This window comes from Corvus hawaiiensis, chromosome 29, assembly GCF_020740725.1.
Source record: "Corvus hawaiiensis isolate bCorHaw1 chromosome 29, bCorHaw1.pri.cur, whole genome shotgun sequence".
Taxonomy (NCBI): domain Eukaryota; kingdom Metazoa; phylum Chordata; class Aves; order Passeriformes; family Corvidae; genus Corvus; species Corvus hawaiiensis.
In genome coordinates, this window is record NC_063241.1 from 3,231,412 (window position 1) to 3,245,826 (window position 14,415).

A 14,415-nucleotide genomic window follows, 5' to 3' on the forward strand; every position below is an offset into this window, starting at 1 on the left:
CGGAACCATGGAGGGAGCGGGGGCTCGGACCCAGCCGCGGCGGGGGCGCCCCGCGGGCCGGGGGTGTCCGGAGCGCACGCGAGAAAGAACGGACCCGCCAACGGCTGGTTTGGTACTTTTTATGCAGATCCTGAAGCCCACACCGGTATCAAACAGGTACGATGGAGGCAACTAAAAACCAACAAAAAATAATTAAAATAAATCAAGTAAAATCCCAACTTCATATAAAAGCCGCGGGGGCGGCCCTGGGTGTGGGGGGGACCCCTCTGAGCCCCCCGCCAGGCTCCGGCTGCGCGTGGTGAACGATCCCAGTGGGAATTAAAAAGTGATTGTTATATACACACACATAGAAAGTCAACAGTGATCCTGGGGGAAAAAAAAAACAAAACAAAAAAACCAAACCAAAAAAAATCAGAAGATCCCCAAATTAACCCAAACCCAACCGACAGTCTTCCCGAGCAGGGGCGACGGGCTTGGGCCTCCTTGCTGCCAGAGTCCCACATCCCATGGAGCTCCAAGGTGGGTTTGGGTGGGTTCCTCGACCCTTTTTGCCTTGTTTTGGTGCTTTTGGCAGACAGGAGGAACAGGGGGGTCTCCCCTCCCTGCAGCAGCAATTTGGGGATCGGCTGAAAACCAACACCCCAACACCACTCAGCGCTCCTCTCGAAGCTTTCAGAGTTTTTTTTTTTTTAATTTTTTTTTTCGTTTTTTTCAACTACTACTTAAGTTTTTTTATTTAACAGCAACGTGGCTTCTTCTTGTTAAAACATTGTTTTGTGTCTGTTTTCTTGTCTCACCCAGTGCTGGGGGGCTGGGGGTAGAACCAACCAAAAAGCACAGAACATTTAATTTAGGAGAAGGTTATGGGGGGTCTCAAGGGGAAGAAAAAAGAAAAAATGAAAAAAGAAAAAAAAAAAAGAAAAAAAGAAAAAAAAGAAAAAAAAAAAAAGAAATGAAAGGGCAGCCCCGGGAGCTGGGCAGCTGCTTCAGTACCGGGGAGGAAAGAAGGGGCGCTTAGGGGTGAAGAAGGGGGCTCCCCCCCTTCCGAAGGGCGGCCGTGGCCGCTTCAGGCTCTGGAAGGGGTCTCTGCCGCCGAAGGGCTCCCGCGGGCGGAACTCGGCGCGGGGCGTGCGGAGCAGGACGGAGCCGCGGCCCCCGGGGTCCCGGTGGGCGGGGGGGCCCAGCCCGCGCGCGGCCCCCAGCTGCTCCCGGGGCAGGGGCCCGGGCCCCGCGGGGTCTCGCGAGCGGGGCAGGGCGTCCCGCGGCTGCGCCGCCCCGAAGTGCTCCTTCAGCGTCCCTTGCATCGTACCGTGCTCCTTGGGGAAGGCGCCGGCGCCGTGCTCCAGGGGGGGCGGCGCGGGGAAGGGGACCCCGCCGTGCTCCCCGGCCGGCGGTGGCTGCGCGGGGAAGGGGACCCCGGCGTGCTCCCCGGGCACCGGGGGCGGCGGGGGCGTGGGGAACGGGACCCCCGCGTGTTCCACCGAGGGGGGCGGGGGGACGCCGTGGGGCAGCGGGAGCGGCGCGGGCGTTTCCTTGGAGAAGGGGTTGGCGTGATCCACCGACGGCATGCGCGGAGGGACCGAGTGATCCCTCGGGAAGAGGCTGCCGTGGTCCTTGGTGGGAGCGGGCGGGGGCACGGCGGGCGGCCCCACCGGGTCCCGTGGGAAGGGGTTCCCGTGCTCCAGGGGAGGCGGCGCGAGGGGCGGCGGCGGCGGCAGGTGGTGCTCGAAGGCGGGGCTGAAGTTGTTGGTTCGGAAGTTGTTGACGCTCTCCGGGAAGGGCGGCACGTGCTCCTTGTAGGGCGCCGGGAAGCCGCCCATGCCGGGCAGCTCCGAGGAGCCTGAGGGCCCGTTGTCAAAGGCGCTCCCGCCGCTGCTCAGCTCGAACCAGCCCGCCCGGCTCCCCTCGCGCCCGTGGCCCCGGCTGCCCTTGCCCAGCACCCGGATGGACTCCACGGTCTGGATCGGCTCCCCCGACATGCCCCGGCTCGAGGCGTTGTGGTAGCCCAGCGTCTCGATGGGGGCCCCCTTCTCCTCGGTGCTGTCGGGCAGGTCCAGGCAGGAGGAGGAGACGCGGGTCTCGATGCGGTAGTGCTCCTCCGGCGGCTGCGGCTCGCCCTTCACAGCCCCGGACAAGCTCCCCACCTCACCGGAGCTGCTTTTGGGAATCTGCCCAAAATGCTTCTCCTCGGAGGGCTTCCGGGAGGCGTTTTTGAGCATGTTCTTGAACTCAATGGTGGAGGTGGCGGAGATGGAGGAACCCATGGGTTTGTCCCCACCCGCCGCGGGTGGTCGGCTGGCGGGGCTGGGGAGGGCGTTCTGGGGGCAGAAGAGCGAGCGGTGGGGAAGCGCGTGGGGCGAGTCCGAGTATTGCTTCTGCGGGAGGCCAGGTTTGGGCAGGGTGTTGTGGTTGGAGTCCGGCGTGAAGAACACATCGTTCTTGCTGGGCGACGGGGACCCATCCGAGGCCGAGTCCTTCCCCCTGCGGCCGTAGCTCCCAAACATCCCTGGGGACGAGGCCAGCGGGTCGCAGCTCTCGCTCTGATCCAGGATAGACCTCATGGCCGGGGGGAAGGACGGCTTCACGCCAAACTCCTGTGACCGCTGACTGTAGCTGGACAGCACTGGCTGGTACTCTGCAGAATCTGGGAGTTTACTCGATTTCAGGATAGACTTGACCGGCTTCTTCTCCAGGTTCAGCATGGCCGAGGGCGGCGGCCCGGAGTAGTCGAAGTCGCGGTAATCCTCGTCTTCTTGGAAAGATGTGTCTGGGTAAAACTTCTCCTGGGAGGAGTCCATCAGGGAGGAGGGCATCTCCCTGCTGTCCGCAGGCGGCTTGTACAGGCTGGCCGGAGATTCTCTGCCAAGGCCGAAGGGCCGGTAGCCGTGCACGGAACTGGGAAGTTCTTGGGAATATCCATCATCCCGGCCCTGCAGAGGCGACCTTGTACTGCTGGGAGTCGAAGAACCGGGGCTCATGATTTTCGACAGCAGGGAGATCGTGTCGACGTTGCTCGACGTCGGCTTGTCCATCATCTCGTCCTGGGTGGGTGTCCCGCTGCGCTCGTCGCGCACCGGCGTCCCGTCCACATTGTCCATGGAAGTGCTGGTGGGACCACGCTGGAAGTCAGAGGTGTGACTCTCCGTTGCCATGCTGGACCCCAAGCTGCTGAGGATGGGAATATTCAAGTTCAGGCCACTGAAGCCAGGATTTCCCTTCAGGAAATTGTGTATCTTCATCTCCAAACTGGGAGAAGGGGGTTCGGATTCCAGCTTGGCTTTTGAAATTTCGGAGGACTGACCCAGTGAGGTTTCTGTTGGCAAAAGGGAGGAAGGACTGGTAGGGTGGGAACTGGAAAATCCCAGGGAATTGGTTGGTGGCTTAAAACCAGAGCTTGACAGTGCTGGGGTATGTCCGACGGGAGCCTTATTGACTGAAGTGGAGGAAACCTCTGCAGTGGTCGAGTTTGGAGAATAACCAAAACTTTTGGCTATAAAGGACTGCGGATTGGAAGGAACATTCCTCCCCTTCATGCATGGCACGGTCGTGTTGGCTGGCGATGCCGAGGTGCTCTGCGAGGCAGCTTCTCCCGACTGAACGGTGTTCCCAGCCACGCTCTGCAGCAAGGACGACAGCCCTGGAAAACAGAACTGCTGTATCAGCTACTGAGGGCAGAGGCAAATCACCCCAAGCCACTGCCACGGGAAAGGCTCCTGTGTTCGCCGTTCCGTAACACCCCCTCAGGCTCTGGCCACAACAAGGACTGGATTTTGCTGCAGTGACAGTAGCACCCAGTGAGGTGCAACCTTCCACCAGAGGCTTGGATTGATCCACAAATATAAATTACACCATCGAGTCAGTTGGGTAAGAGTCTGGTCTGCAGCCAGGAGTGGGAACCCCTGCCCTGCTGGCCGGGTGACCCTGGCAAGGTGCCGGAGCAGGAGCAGAACCTCTGGGAAACCTTCTGCACATAAAAAACACAGAGACCTCTCAGTCTCCTGTCCTGCTCAGGAGCCTCACAGGGAATGTTCCAGACACGTGCGCTTCGGCCGCAGCACAAGCAGGAAGCACAGAGAAGTGGCAGATCTCACTGATCCGTGACACCTGTGCTACCTGAGGACCATCCACGTGTGCCACACACGTGAAACATTCCAGTGAAGTTTTTCTCCCTCTGTTCTCACTTAGGACAAGCAGGGCAGCACGTTTCAGCCCGGCCACTGTCCCCAAACACCAGCCAGCCCGCCCCCAACACCCACCCCAGTACCTTGCAGCGCTGGCGCCGTCTGAGTCTGGGTTTTGGAGAGAGCCGACAAAATGCTTTCCGGAGTTATCTCGACTTTGGAGAGAATATTCGCTAATGGATTCGAAGGAGCAGACGGGGTTCCCAGGACAGGAGTCTTCAGGCCACTGGCAAGAGCTGTGGGGCTGGTCGGCGTCCCCGGCGAAGGTCTCGAGGCAGGACTCACCCCTGGGGCGGGAGCACACACCACTCACCTGCGCTGCTCTGGCAACGCACGTGCTTCTGACTCAGGTCTCCCACAGGCACAACTGAGCACGAGCAAGGAGAGGCTCAAGGAGTGACACCGTGTGCCAGAGACCGAGCCAGAGCTCCGAGAGCAGTAACCCACTCACCACCCAGCTGCGTCAGTGCCGGCGCCCACGGCCCGGCTCAGCACTCACCTGTGCTCTTCATCACCGATGTCAAACTGCTCAGGATGGAGCTGATCTTGGCCAGGTCCACGTTGGCCAGGTTGGGTAAGGCGAGTGCCGGTGCTGGAGCGATGGGAGCTGTGCTCACCACCTTCGGAGCCGGGGGGGTTGGAGGGGCCGGGGCCGGCGTCGTCACCGTCCCCGAGGCCGTGCCGGCCACAGCAGCCGACGGCACCGCTTTGGGGACACTCTCAGTCTTGGTGGGGGCCGGGGCCGGAGCAGCCTGTTTGTCCTTCCTCTCCTCCACTGCAGCAGAGAGGGTGGAACAAGAGCAGAAAGGTCACTCAGTCCCCCGAAAAGACTCAGGGCACATCGGTTCTGATTCCCACAGATGTACAGACATCTTCGGTAAGTGTTTTGGGAGATGGACATGGATCGCAGTGGGACTGGGACTTCCCTGCTAGTGCCAGGAGATCCAAACCCAACAGCCCCGGCCCACAGCCCAGCACGGGCTTTGCGCCTCCTCCACATCCCAAGTGAGGCTGCAGAGGGCTGGTTTGTCCTGCAGTTCCCCCACGACAATCACGTACCGATGATTTTAGACGTATCGTCCTCCACATCGGAGAGCTCCATGTCTTCCACGTCCCGATTGTCTGTCGCAGGCTCTGGAGAGACCATCTTGCGGCCTCCAGCTGCTGGAGACCGGGTGCTGTTCTCCTCCCCCATGCCCTGGAAAGGGGACTCGGAGCCTGTCGGAGATGGGGCGTCCATGCTGGGAGAAGGGACGGGAGACTCCTCGGGATCCGGAAGGGTTGCTTTCAGCTGGTCCAGCTTTTTCTTCAGATTGCTCACTCGATTAGCAAATGTTTTATAGGCCTAAAGAAGGAAGGACACCAGACTGAGATCTTTCACGCCTCAGTCACTCCCGAGGAAGCAACATGCAGCCTGAGAAAACCAATTCCAAATCCCTGGACCCTGCAGTGGTAAGAACTCGGCTTCTCCGTGGGACTCACAGGGCAACAACCACAAAAAGTGGGGAAGATAAAACCTTTTTCCACTGACTTGAAACAATTTTCATAACTCCCCTGTTTTTTAACAAATACATTCTGCCCATTTGGGGCTTTTGGTAGGGTCTGGAGGGTGTTGGTTGTTTTTGTAGCACTTTACTACCGTTCTTTCTTCGCTTGTCTAGTTCCCACATAAATCACAAGTTTCCAGAATTCAGGATTTGTCACACTAACTGTAATTTTGCCCCATTTAAGAACCTAGAGGGGCTCCAAAATTCCAGCAACACACACAAACTGAGCTTCCAACTGCTGGATTTTGAGAGCATATCCTTGTCTTGCCCAAAGCCTCAATTCTGCCCTCTTTGGAAACCACCCATACAACAATCCCATCAACTTTTTAATTTGGGAATAGAGAGATGAGGCATCTTCCAGCCTCCGAGGTGCCCAGTGAGCACAGGCAGATGCTGTTCCACCTGTGGAGGATCCAGAAAAGGCACACTTACATTTGCCACCACCTTGACTTCTTTGTACTGTGCCTCATAGAATATCCCGGCGTTCTCCAGCGCCTCGGTGAGCGAGGGGCCGTTCTTCACTTGCTTGTCCAAGCCATTGACAAATTCCTCCAGCTTTGAACTTGCTTCTTCAAACTCCTTGGAGAACTTCTTCCCTCCTGTTTTATCTGTAGGGAGATGAACACCATGGAAGTGAGCTGCCACATGCCATGGAAGTGTGGCCTCAACAGCAGCACCCGGGATATCACGACAGCGGAGCTGCACACTCCCAGACCACCCGGGTCATGCACTGGGATCTGGCAAGGAGGAGGCCTGGTTGCTGGCAGTGTTGGTTTTCAGCCGGTCATTCTCTTGGTCTAAGCTCTGCACCTGAGAGTTCCCGCAGGGATTCAAACTAACCAAGATTTTTGGCTCCTGATTGCTGGTTCTTAACCCCACTCTGAAATTCTGGCGTTTTCCGTCTCGACGGAACCGAGGAGCTCCCACCACTCCTTGGGTGCCCTCGGGGCTTTACCTTTCAAGCACTTGAGTGTCTCGGTGCTGCAGACGTCCACCCTCATAGTGGAAAGCTGCTTCTCCTTCAGCTCTATCTGATCTTCCGAGCGCTTGTACAGCAGCAGCTCATCAATGAGGGACTGGGGCTGGAAAAAAGCAAACGGAAAAGCCTCCTCATCACATTCCAGGGAAGAGAAGCCCTGCCTCCGCTCTGGCTCCAGACCGCTTCCAAGCGAGAGCTAACCCAGGAACCATGTGGATCCCAGGATTTTTAACCTCAAATCTCACGATCAGCAAACCTGGGCTCAGGCGGGAGCTGCAGTTACACAGGTCTCCTGGTTAAGAGCAGGGACAGGTCTTTGCATTTCATGAACGTGTTCCCCTCTGTCAGGGGACCGAATTCAGACCAATTTCTTGCCACTCCAGACTCCTCTTCACAAGGATGTTCTGAGCCTGCCCAGACCCTCCCCATGTTGGCCCCGTGGGTGTCACAGCCCCCACATCACAGATGGCTCTTGGGCCTGGGGTCACCCCACATGCAAACCCCCCAAGCTGGGGGTCAGTGCCATGGGTCACTTCCACTCACAGACTTACTCGGAATTCGGCGACAATCTTGGACTTCAGAGCAGCTTTCGGGTTGGTGGAGGCTGTGGGGATAAAGGAAAATTGTGAAGAAATCAAGGAAGCACATCCCAATGGGAAGTCAGTCACAACAGGCAGCCTAAGAAAAGGTATTTTAAGATAACTCCATGTGTTACCCATCACATCCTCCCCTCCATGCATGAGCCCCTCAATGCTCCGGGCTCCTGGCAGCTCATGGGGCATGGACACGTGCAGCTGGATTGGGACCAACAAGTGACACTGCTGCTTTTTAACATGCTCTTAACGTTTCCTGGGCACACCTTTTCCCCAGGAAGACGAGTTCCTGCAAGGGTTGATCTCACGGCCTTATCCAAGGAGTTACAGCTCTCTACAAGGAAGGGAATGTTATTCCCAAACTGCCAGACCTGGAGCTGGCATGGAGCCCAGGTTTCCTGTGGGCAGGGTCTCCCCTGGGAAATTCCTAGGTCTGACCATGCCCAGGGCCTTAACAACTGTCACACCTGGTTACAGGGTGGGGGAACGAGTCCTGCTGGCAAGAGACTGAATCCATCAGATTCTGGACAAAACAGGAGAAATAGGAAAGAAGAAGTAAGGAGCTGATGAGAAGCAAAGCGCTAAACCCTCCATCCATGCTGGATACAGTTCTGTCTGGGAAAGCAGCTTGTGGTGTAAAGCCCAGTAATAAACACTCCCAAACTCTTCTGTCCTTCTGATGTCACCCTGCGCCTCTCGTCAAACCTGATGTCCCACCACACGTCACACCTGACATCTCACCACCTCCGTGGGGACCACTCAGGGCTTTGGCACAAAAGGAGATCATTAGGGCCGCTCTGTTATAATAAATTCCCTCCTGCTGGTCTGAGTCCTGAGCTGTTGGACTCCCACATCCTGTCCCTGCACTCCCAGCTCCAGGTGCCCCCTCCCAGCCCAGCCTGCTGGGCAGGAGTGTTCCTGAGCACAAAGGGAACGTCCACCTCCTGCTTCTCTCTGTCTTCTCTCCATCTCTGACCAGTCTAAGACCAGTTTCCAAGAGGTTCCACCAGCTCTCTCCTCTCCTGTCCACAACCTCTGCTCTCCTATCTTATTTCTGCCTCACTTCTTTTCTGCACATAGTGGTTTTCTACCAACACCTCCTTGGTGTGCACATCGTGGGGCCCTTCTGAGCTGCAGGCTCAGCCTTTCTGCTCCTCGAGCAGCCAATTTCTGCATTAGTGCACAGAGTTCACAGTGGTTCCTTACTTTGTGATTTCTTCCACGGCTTATTCGGTTTGTTCAGAGACTCTTTCAGCTGCTTCTGAGTTTTGAAAGTGGTACCTGGAAAACATTTCATTTTTGGCAGTCTGGCATTATGGGAGTCCTGTCAGAATGTGGTTTTTGGTGCCGTACAGTTGCACGGTGAAAGAGTGAACAGAAATTTGTTTTAAAATACCTCGACCAACTTCCTTAGAGGAGCTGCTGGATGCCCAAGAGAACCTCAGTTTACTCAGGAATGCAGCAACCTGGGGGTGGTCTGCCATTTTTAAATCAAGTTTCTGTTTGCCCTTACACTAACACAGTTCAAAAATCACAGTAAAAAGGGAAAACACAAGGAATCTAAAAATCAAACTCTTTGGGGAGGCTGTAATGGAATCAGCATCGAACAGGCAGCAGTGCCCCTTGGGAAAGCAGCCACAATACCTGATTTACCTGAAATCTCACAGACTTGTTTTCAGGTTACAGAAATGAGGGATTTCAGAGCAGAAGCACAAACGTCACTTCTCAGCATGCAACGCCCAGCTCAAGCCTGTCCTCGTGCCACAGCCCGACCCGAGACACCACGTTCCTCCTGCTGTGATGGCCACCGGCCCTCAGACCACTCCTGAGGGCTTCCTGAGCACCTTCAGCTCGCGATGATGTGAGTGAAGCCAAAACCTGATTTCCTGCAAGTACTGGAGCATTGGCTAATCCCTGGTTTTAACCAACTCCACGTGTTTCTTCCCTAAGGACTTGAGGACTCTTCACCCTCCAGCTTTGCTTCTGCCTCTTCCTGCCCCACAAATATTATTACTTAAGCCAGCCTGCTACTGAACAGGACCCAGAGGTAGAGCCAGAGCCCCCTGGTCAGGATGTGTAGGACCATCTCAGCCTCACATTCTGTTTGCTCTCAGCTGGAGCAGTTCCAGCTCATGTGAAAGAATTCACAGCTGCCTTCAGAAAGGTACGAAAGAGGTGAAGCAGGAGAATCCAGCGCTGCTCACGTCCCACACCCAGCTACGTTACAGCCTGTGCCAGGTGCAAATGCCCCTCATTCCCCTCAGTGACCCCAGACTATCTCTACAGCTTCGCCAAGCTCACGGGGCAGTTTGTAAGGTGACAAATGAGGAGCATAAGTAACTTACTCAGTGCTTCTTTCAGTGCCAAAATGGTTTCCTCGGGGTACACGTTTCTGTCCTCCCAGATTTTGAAGATTCTTTCGATGGATTTGGAAACGGATGGATCCCTGGAAGAGAAGAGTTCTTTACCCCCTGGCTGCAGGACACTGGTGTGAGGCTTCCCTCACTCCACCTCACAGGATAATTTGACCCGAACCACCCCCGTGTGCAAATTAAAACCCAGCTCACGCCCACTCTGGCCCACTCTGCAAACACGTGGCTGCTCAAACAGAACCCTTTAAGTTCTGCTGATGTTTCTACAGAGTTCGAGATGTCAGCAGAAGATTCCCCCTTTCTGAGACACTCGGCCTCCCAGCACCCCGTTAGTTCATTACTCACTTCACTAACGAGGCGGCCTCGGGAAGCACCTCTGCGAAGGTGTCCCGAAAGACAATGGCATTTTTCCTCTTGCAGTTCTGTATGACATCATTGGCCAAGTAAAAAAGGTTCAGCCGATGAGGAAAAGCAGCTGAGGACAAAAGAAAACTTAAGAGTCAGCATCAGACACAAGTACCACAACAACCACACCTTGATCCCAGTATTTCAGTGCTGCTTTTGGGAAAGTTTCAGAGTTTTCAAGGTCCAGCAGGCAAACCCCAGGGGCTAGAGAGGGCACCTGCAGTTTACAAATGATTTCCAGACTCCCCCAGCTCTGCTCACTCCTCTGACCCTCCTCATGTTCAAAAGCTCCAACCTGAGTTACTTCATCAAACCCCTTCCTCAGGGTGGGTAAAGCTCATCCACATGCTAACGATGGTAATGAGCCCCTTCACTTCACTAAAGGACATTCCCAAGGACTGAGAGGGTGTTACTCCACATGCTCCTGTGTTGTCACCTCTCACCTGCCTGTGTCACCCCCGGATGCAACCAGATTCAGTTTTATCTACAAATCCCTCATTCTCTATCCTGCTTCATTTTCCAGTTGTCCCTACGTTGGTAGAGCCACTTCCCACAGCACGGCTGTGCCTTGCAGCTCTCCTGGTCTCCAGGATTCCTCTCAGGAAGCTCAGCATCCTTCCTGGCCCAGAGCCCTGGGTGGGAGCTTGCCCCTCACTCACAGCCTGAAAAAGCTCCCAGCAGAAACGTTCTGCCCATGCTGCCCTCCCGACATCAGGGAGAGCTCACAAGTGAACTCCAGTTCAAAAGGAAGATCCTGCACAGGAGATCCTCCTCTGAGGGGAAGCAGAGCTGAGGACACAGGAAAAGGCTTAGCTCAGATGGGTCCTCAAATCCCCACGGGTCGATGTCCTTAAGCCTCCCTGAGCCCCTGCCAGCAGCACTGGTTCTCCTGCGCCCTTGAGCATCACTCCAGCCTCGGGCGAGGAAGGACACGGGGACAGAGCCCTCGGGAAGTCCCTGCTCCTGAAGCCCTGTTCCTCCACTGTCCCTGCCCCGGGACACACAGCAAAGGCGTGAGAGCCAAGCCACGAGTCACTGCCAGCAGCTGCTCACCCCCAGCCCCACACGGAGCCCCGGCTCCCACATCCCAGAGGAGCTTTTATCCCTGACCCTGCTCCTCTGGCCGCCCCAGCTCCCACATCCCAGGAGAAGCTTTTCCAGCACAGACTCAGCGAGCCAAGGACTTACCACCAGAACCTGTTGCTCACAACCTGTGCCCTGAACATGCTGACAGGGCAGGCTGAGGTGGGTTTTCTGGAGCACAGAGTGCTCTGCTCTGCCCGGAGGGCTGGGAATTCAACTGGAGCACGGCTGCACTCGCCTGGCTTTCCAAAACAATTTGGAGCCAGCTTTCCCCAAAATGCCAGCCTCAATAATCTCTCAGATCATCATCCCATTGGAATGGGGCTTCTATGATTTAGTTAAACCAGTGCTCTAGTGCCAGTTCTCCTGCTGCTCACTGGGTGTTCCCTCCATCCCAGAGACGTTTCAGCAGCAGAGACCAATGATTCCAGATCTTAATAATGTAAAATAAATTTCAAAAAACTATGAACCTTTGATTTAAACAATCCAACATCTACACGGCAGAAAGAAATCTGGACTGGGGCTCCAGCCTGACGCTGACCACACAGAGCACCACCTGCCCAGAGCCAAGTTAGTGCCACAATGTATAAACCAAGGTACCACAGAGGAGGAGAGACCCATGCTGGGTCCACAGGAAGGCTATGGAGATGATCCACAAAGAAAACCAAGGGTCTTTGGCTCCAAGAAGCAACAGACTGTACCCGATGGGTGAACAGCTCCTCTCAGCTTAAACCAGCGAGGAAATACGGGCAAGCAGGAAACTGCAGAGCTGAGCCCACCCCAGCCCTGCCACCTGCTCCAAACCAGGCATGATGGCACCAACATAAACGGCATTTCAGAGCCTGTGGATGGGTCCCGTTTAACTCACACTAAACACGCTGACCAGACCCTCCTGCACGGACACTCGGATTCCCATCAGAAACCTCCCAAAGGTGGAGATACAACAGCATCTCCTCGCAGGAACATTCCTGCTGGGAAGCTCTGGCTGTGACCAGCATGGCTCATGCACAGGATGAGCCTTGACTCGGAAGCGAGATCCCAACAGCAACGTGTCAAATACCAGCACTCCTGTTCTTCCTAAAAGGACCCAGTTCTGTGTCCCAGGAGCCCCAACTCCACCACATTCCCCCTTGCCAGAAGCTCCCTGGGAAGAGCAGATTTGATGTGTTTGTAAGAGCTTTGGAGTTAAAACATTTAAAGACTCAGAAAGGAACCCAGAGCCACCTGTACTCGCTGTGGCACCACCAGTGAGCTCCTCTGGCTGGGACAGGGACTTCCCACAGCCTGAGAGCTGTGAGGTCCTTGGGGCAGAGGATGAAGTGTACCATGAAGGGAAAAGCAGGAAAAAAGCCCTATGGAAGCAGGAAGTAACCAAACAATCAGGGGTCAGGGCATGGCAGCATCGCAGCCGCTGTCAAGGATTGGTTTGGTGGGATGAGGTAGTTAACAAGGGACCTGGATAAAAGGAGGGGTGTGGAGGTGAGATCCTCACAAGGGCTGTGAAGGGAAACTTTGAAAGAATCCCACAAAATCCAACAAGAATTCCAGGCTGGTGCCAAGGGCTCAGGGCAGGAGCCAACAGTGCAGCAGCAGACGGGAGCCGGGGCAGAAACAGGGCATCAAGGACCTGAGGGTGGGAACAGTTCAATGGCTTTTGATGAGCCTGGGAAGGGGGAAGGAGTGATGGAAGAGCACTGAGGGCCTAGGGAGGAGCCAGGACAACTGTGACAAGGGACACCATGTCCAGAGGAGTTGGCACATCCCGAGGAGAGATGGGCTGGATTTTCTTCAGGGGGCATGCGTTCGGAGAGCCCCAAGGATGATGCCACAGTGCTAAGGGGGGTCCAAGGGAGGAGGATTTCCAGGAGAGCTGGCAGCAACAGCAAGGCAGGAGGACCCGGAGCACTTCCTCCAAGGCTCTCACCTTCCTCTCCTTAATCTCATGGAGTACAAACAAAACAGATCAAACTCTGGGGAAAGAGCATCTTCTGCATTCTGCAGTAGTGCCTCGACAGAGAAACTCAACTCTCCCAAACTTTCCAAAAGGTCCAGCACACACTTTGCAGTGGGAATGTTATCTCCACGTTCCTGCCAAGCAAAGCTTCCTTGAACTCCCACAAGAAGAGTCAAACCTTCCCACAGCAGTGGAGATAACACTGCTGTGCTGAACCTCCTGCCAACACCAACCTTCTCCCTCCAGGCCAGGGACGCATCCTGATGGGCACTGCAAACCCCAGCGCTGGCACCCGGCCTGGCTGTGCCCACCCCAAGCTGCTCTGGCCAGGCAGGGCACAGAAACAGGCCCTGGTCCTGGAGGCTCCAGAGTCCTGCTTTAGGAGATAATGGATTCAGGAGGACAAAGGTGCCACCACTGAGGTGCAGGCGAGCATGTTGTGTTCTTCCAAGGATGACAAGGTGATGCACACGGGACAAGAGAGAACGTTTTCAAAGTAAAAGGGACAGATTTAGATTAGGTGTCAGGAAGGAATTCTTCCCTGTGAGGCAGTGAGGCCCTGGCAAAGGTTGCCCAGAGAAACTGTGGCTGCCCCATCCCTGGAAGTGTCCAAGGCCAGGCTTGGAACAACCTGGGATAGTGGAAGGTGTCGCTGCCCATGGCAGGGGGTGGGACTGGATGGGCGTAAAGGTCCTTTCCAACCCAAGCCTTTCTATGACGATGAGCCCGACGCTGCGCAGCGGCCGCCGACACCGGTCGGTCCCCGAGCCCCGATGGCGGGGCCGGAACCCCCGGCCCGGCCGCGCTCGCTGCGCCCCGTTCTGCCCCCGGCCGCCCCCCGGCCCCGCACTCACAGCGGCGCAGCCACTTCATCCAGTGGTACACGATGGTGCTATGGTGCCGCTTGTTCTCCAAGCACCACGAGGAGAGGCCCTGGATCGACTCCATCGTGTTGGTCACCGCCTGCAGCTTCCTGTCGAGCGAGGCCTCGAGCGCGCCGGCCGCGGACGAGGCGGCGGCGGCCGAGGAAGAGGAGGAGGACGAGGAGGCCCGGCCGCCGCCTCCGCCGCCCGCCGCCATCTTCCCGCGCTGCTCGCGGCCGGGCCGCGCGGGGGGCGGCGGGGCGGCGCCTCACGGGGCGGCGGGGCCCGGGACGGGGCCGGGCGGCGGTCACGGCCCGGGGGATCGAGGGGGCCCGGGGGTGCTCGGGCGGTGCCAGAGGCGGCGGGAGGCGGTCTCGGCCGGGGAGAATCGCTCGGCCCGGGCGGTGCCAGAGGCGGTCCCAGCCCGGAGGGATCGCG

General features: G+C 56.6%; 1 protein-coding gene across 2 annotated transcripts; it reads right to left on the bottom strand.

Annotated features, from left to right (window-relative positions):
• Nucleotides 1–105: 105 nt before the first annotated feature.
• Nucleotides 106–14,209, bottom strand: RPRD2 (regulation of nuclear pre-mRNA domain containing 2). Of its 2 annotated transcripts, XM_048288765.1 has the most exons (11): nucleotides 13,969–14,209; nucleotides 10,018–10,147; nucleotides 9,646–9,746; nucleotides 8,507–8,581; nucleotides 7,259–7,311; nucleotides 6,684–6,810; nucleotides 6,161–6,336; nucleotides 5,241–5,526; nucleotides 4,681–4,956; nucleotides 4,265–4,468; nucleotides 106–3,637 (listed from the first exon to the last, which is right to left on the bottom strand). In XM_048288765.1, exons 1-11 carry the CDS (start codon nucleotides 14,192–14,194, stop codon nucleotides 987–989), a joined length of 4,305 nt encoding a protein of 1,434 aa, XP_048144722.1. In that variant the 5' UTR covers nucleotides 14,195–14,209; the 3' UTR covers nucleotides 106–986. The 2 variants fall into 2 exon arrangements, with proteins under 2 accessions (XP_048144722.1, XP_048144723.1); XM_048288766.1 differs by lacking the exon at nucleotides 8,507–8,581.
• Between the last annotated feature and the right edge of the window lie 206 nt (nucleotides 14,210–14,415).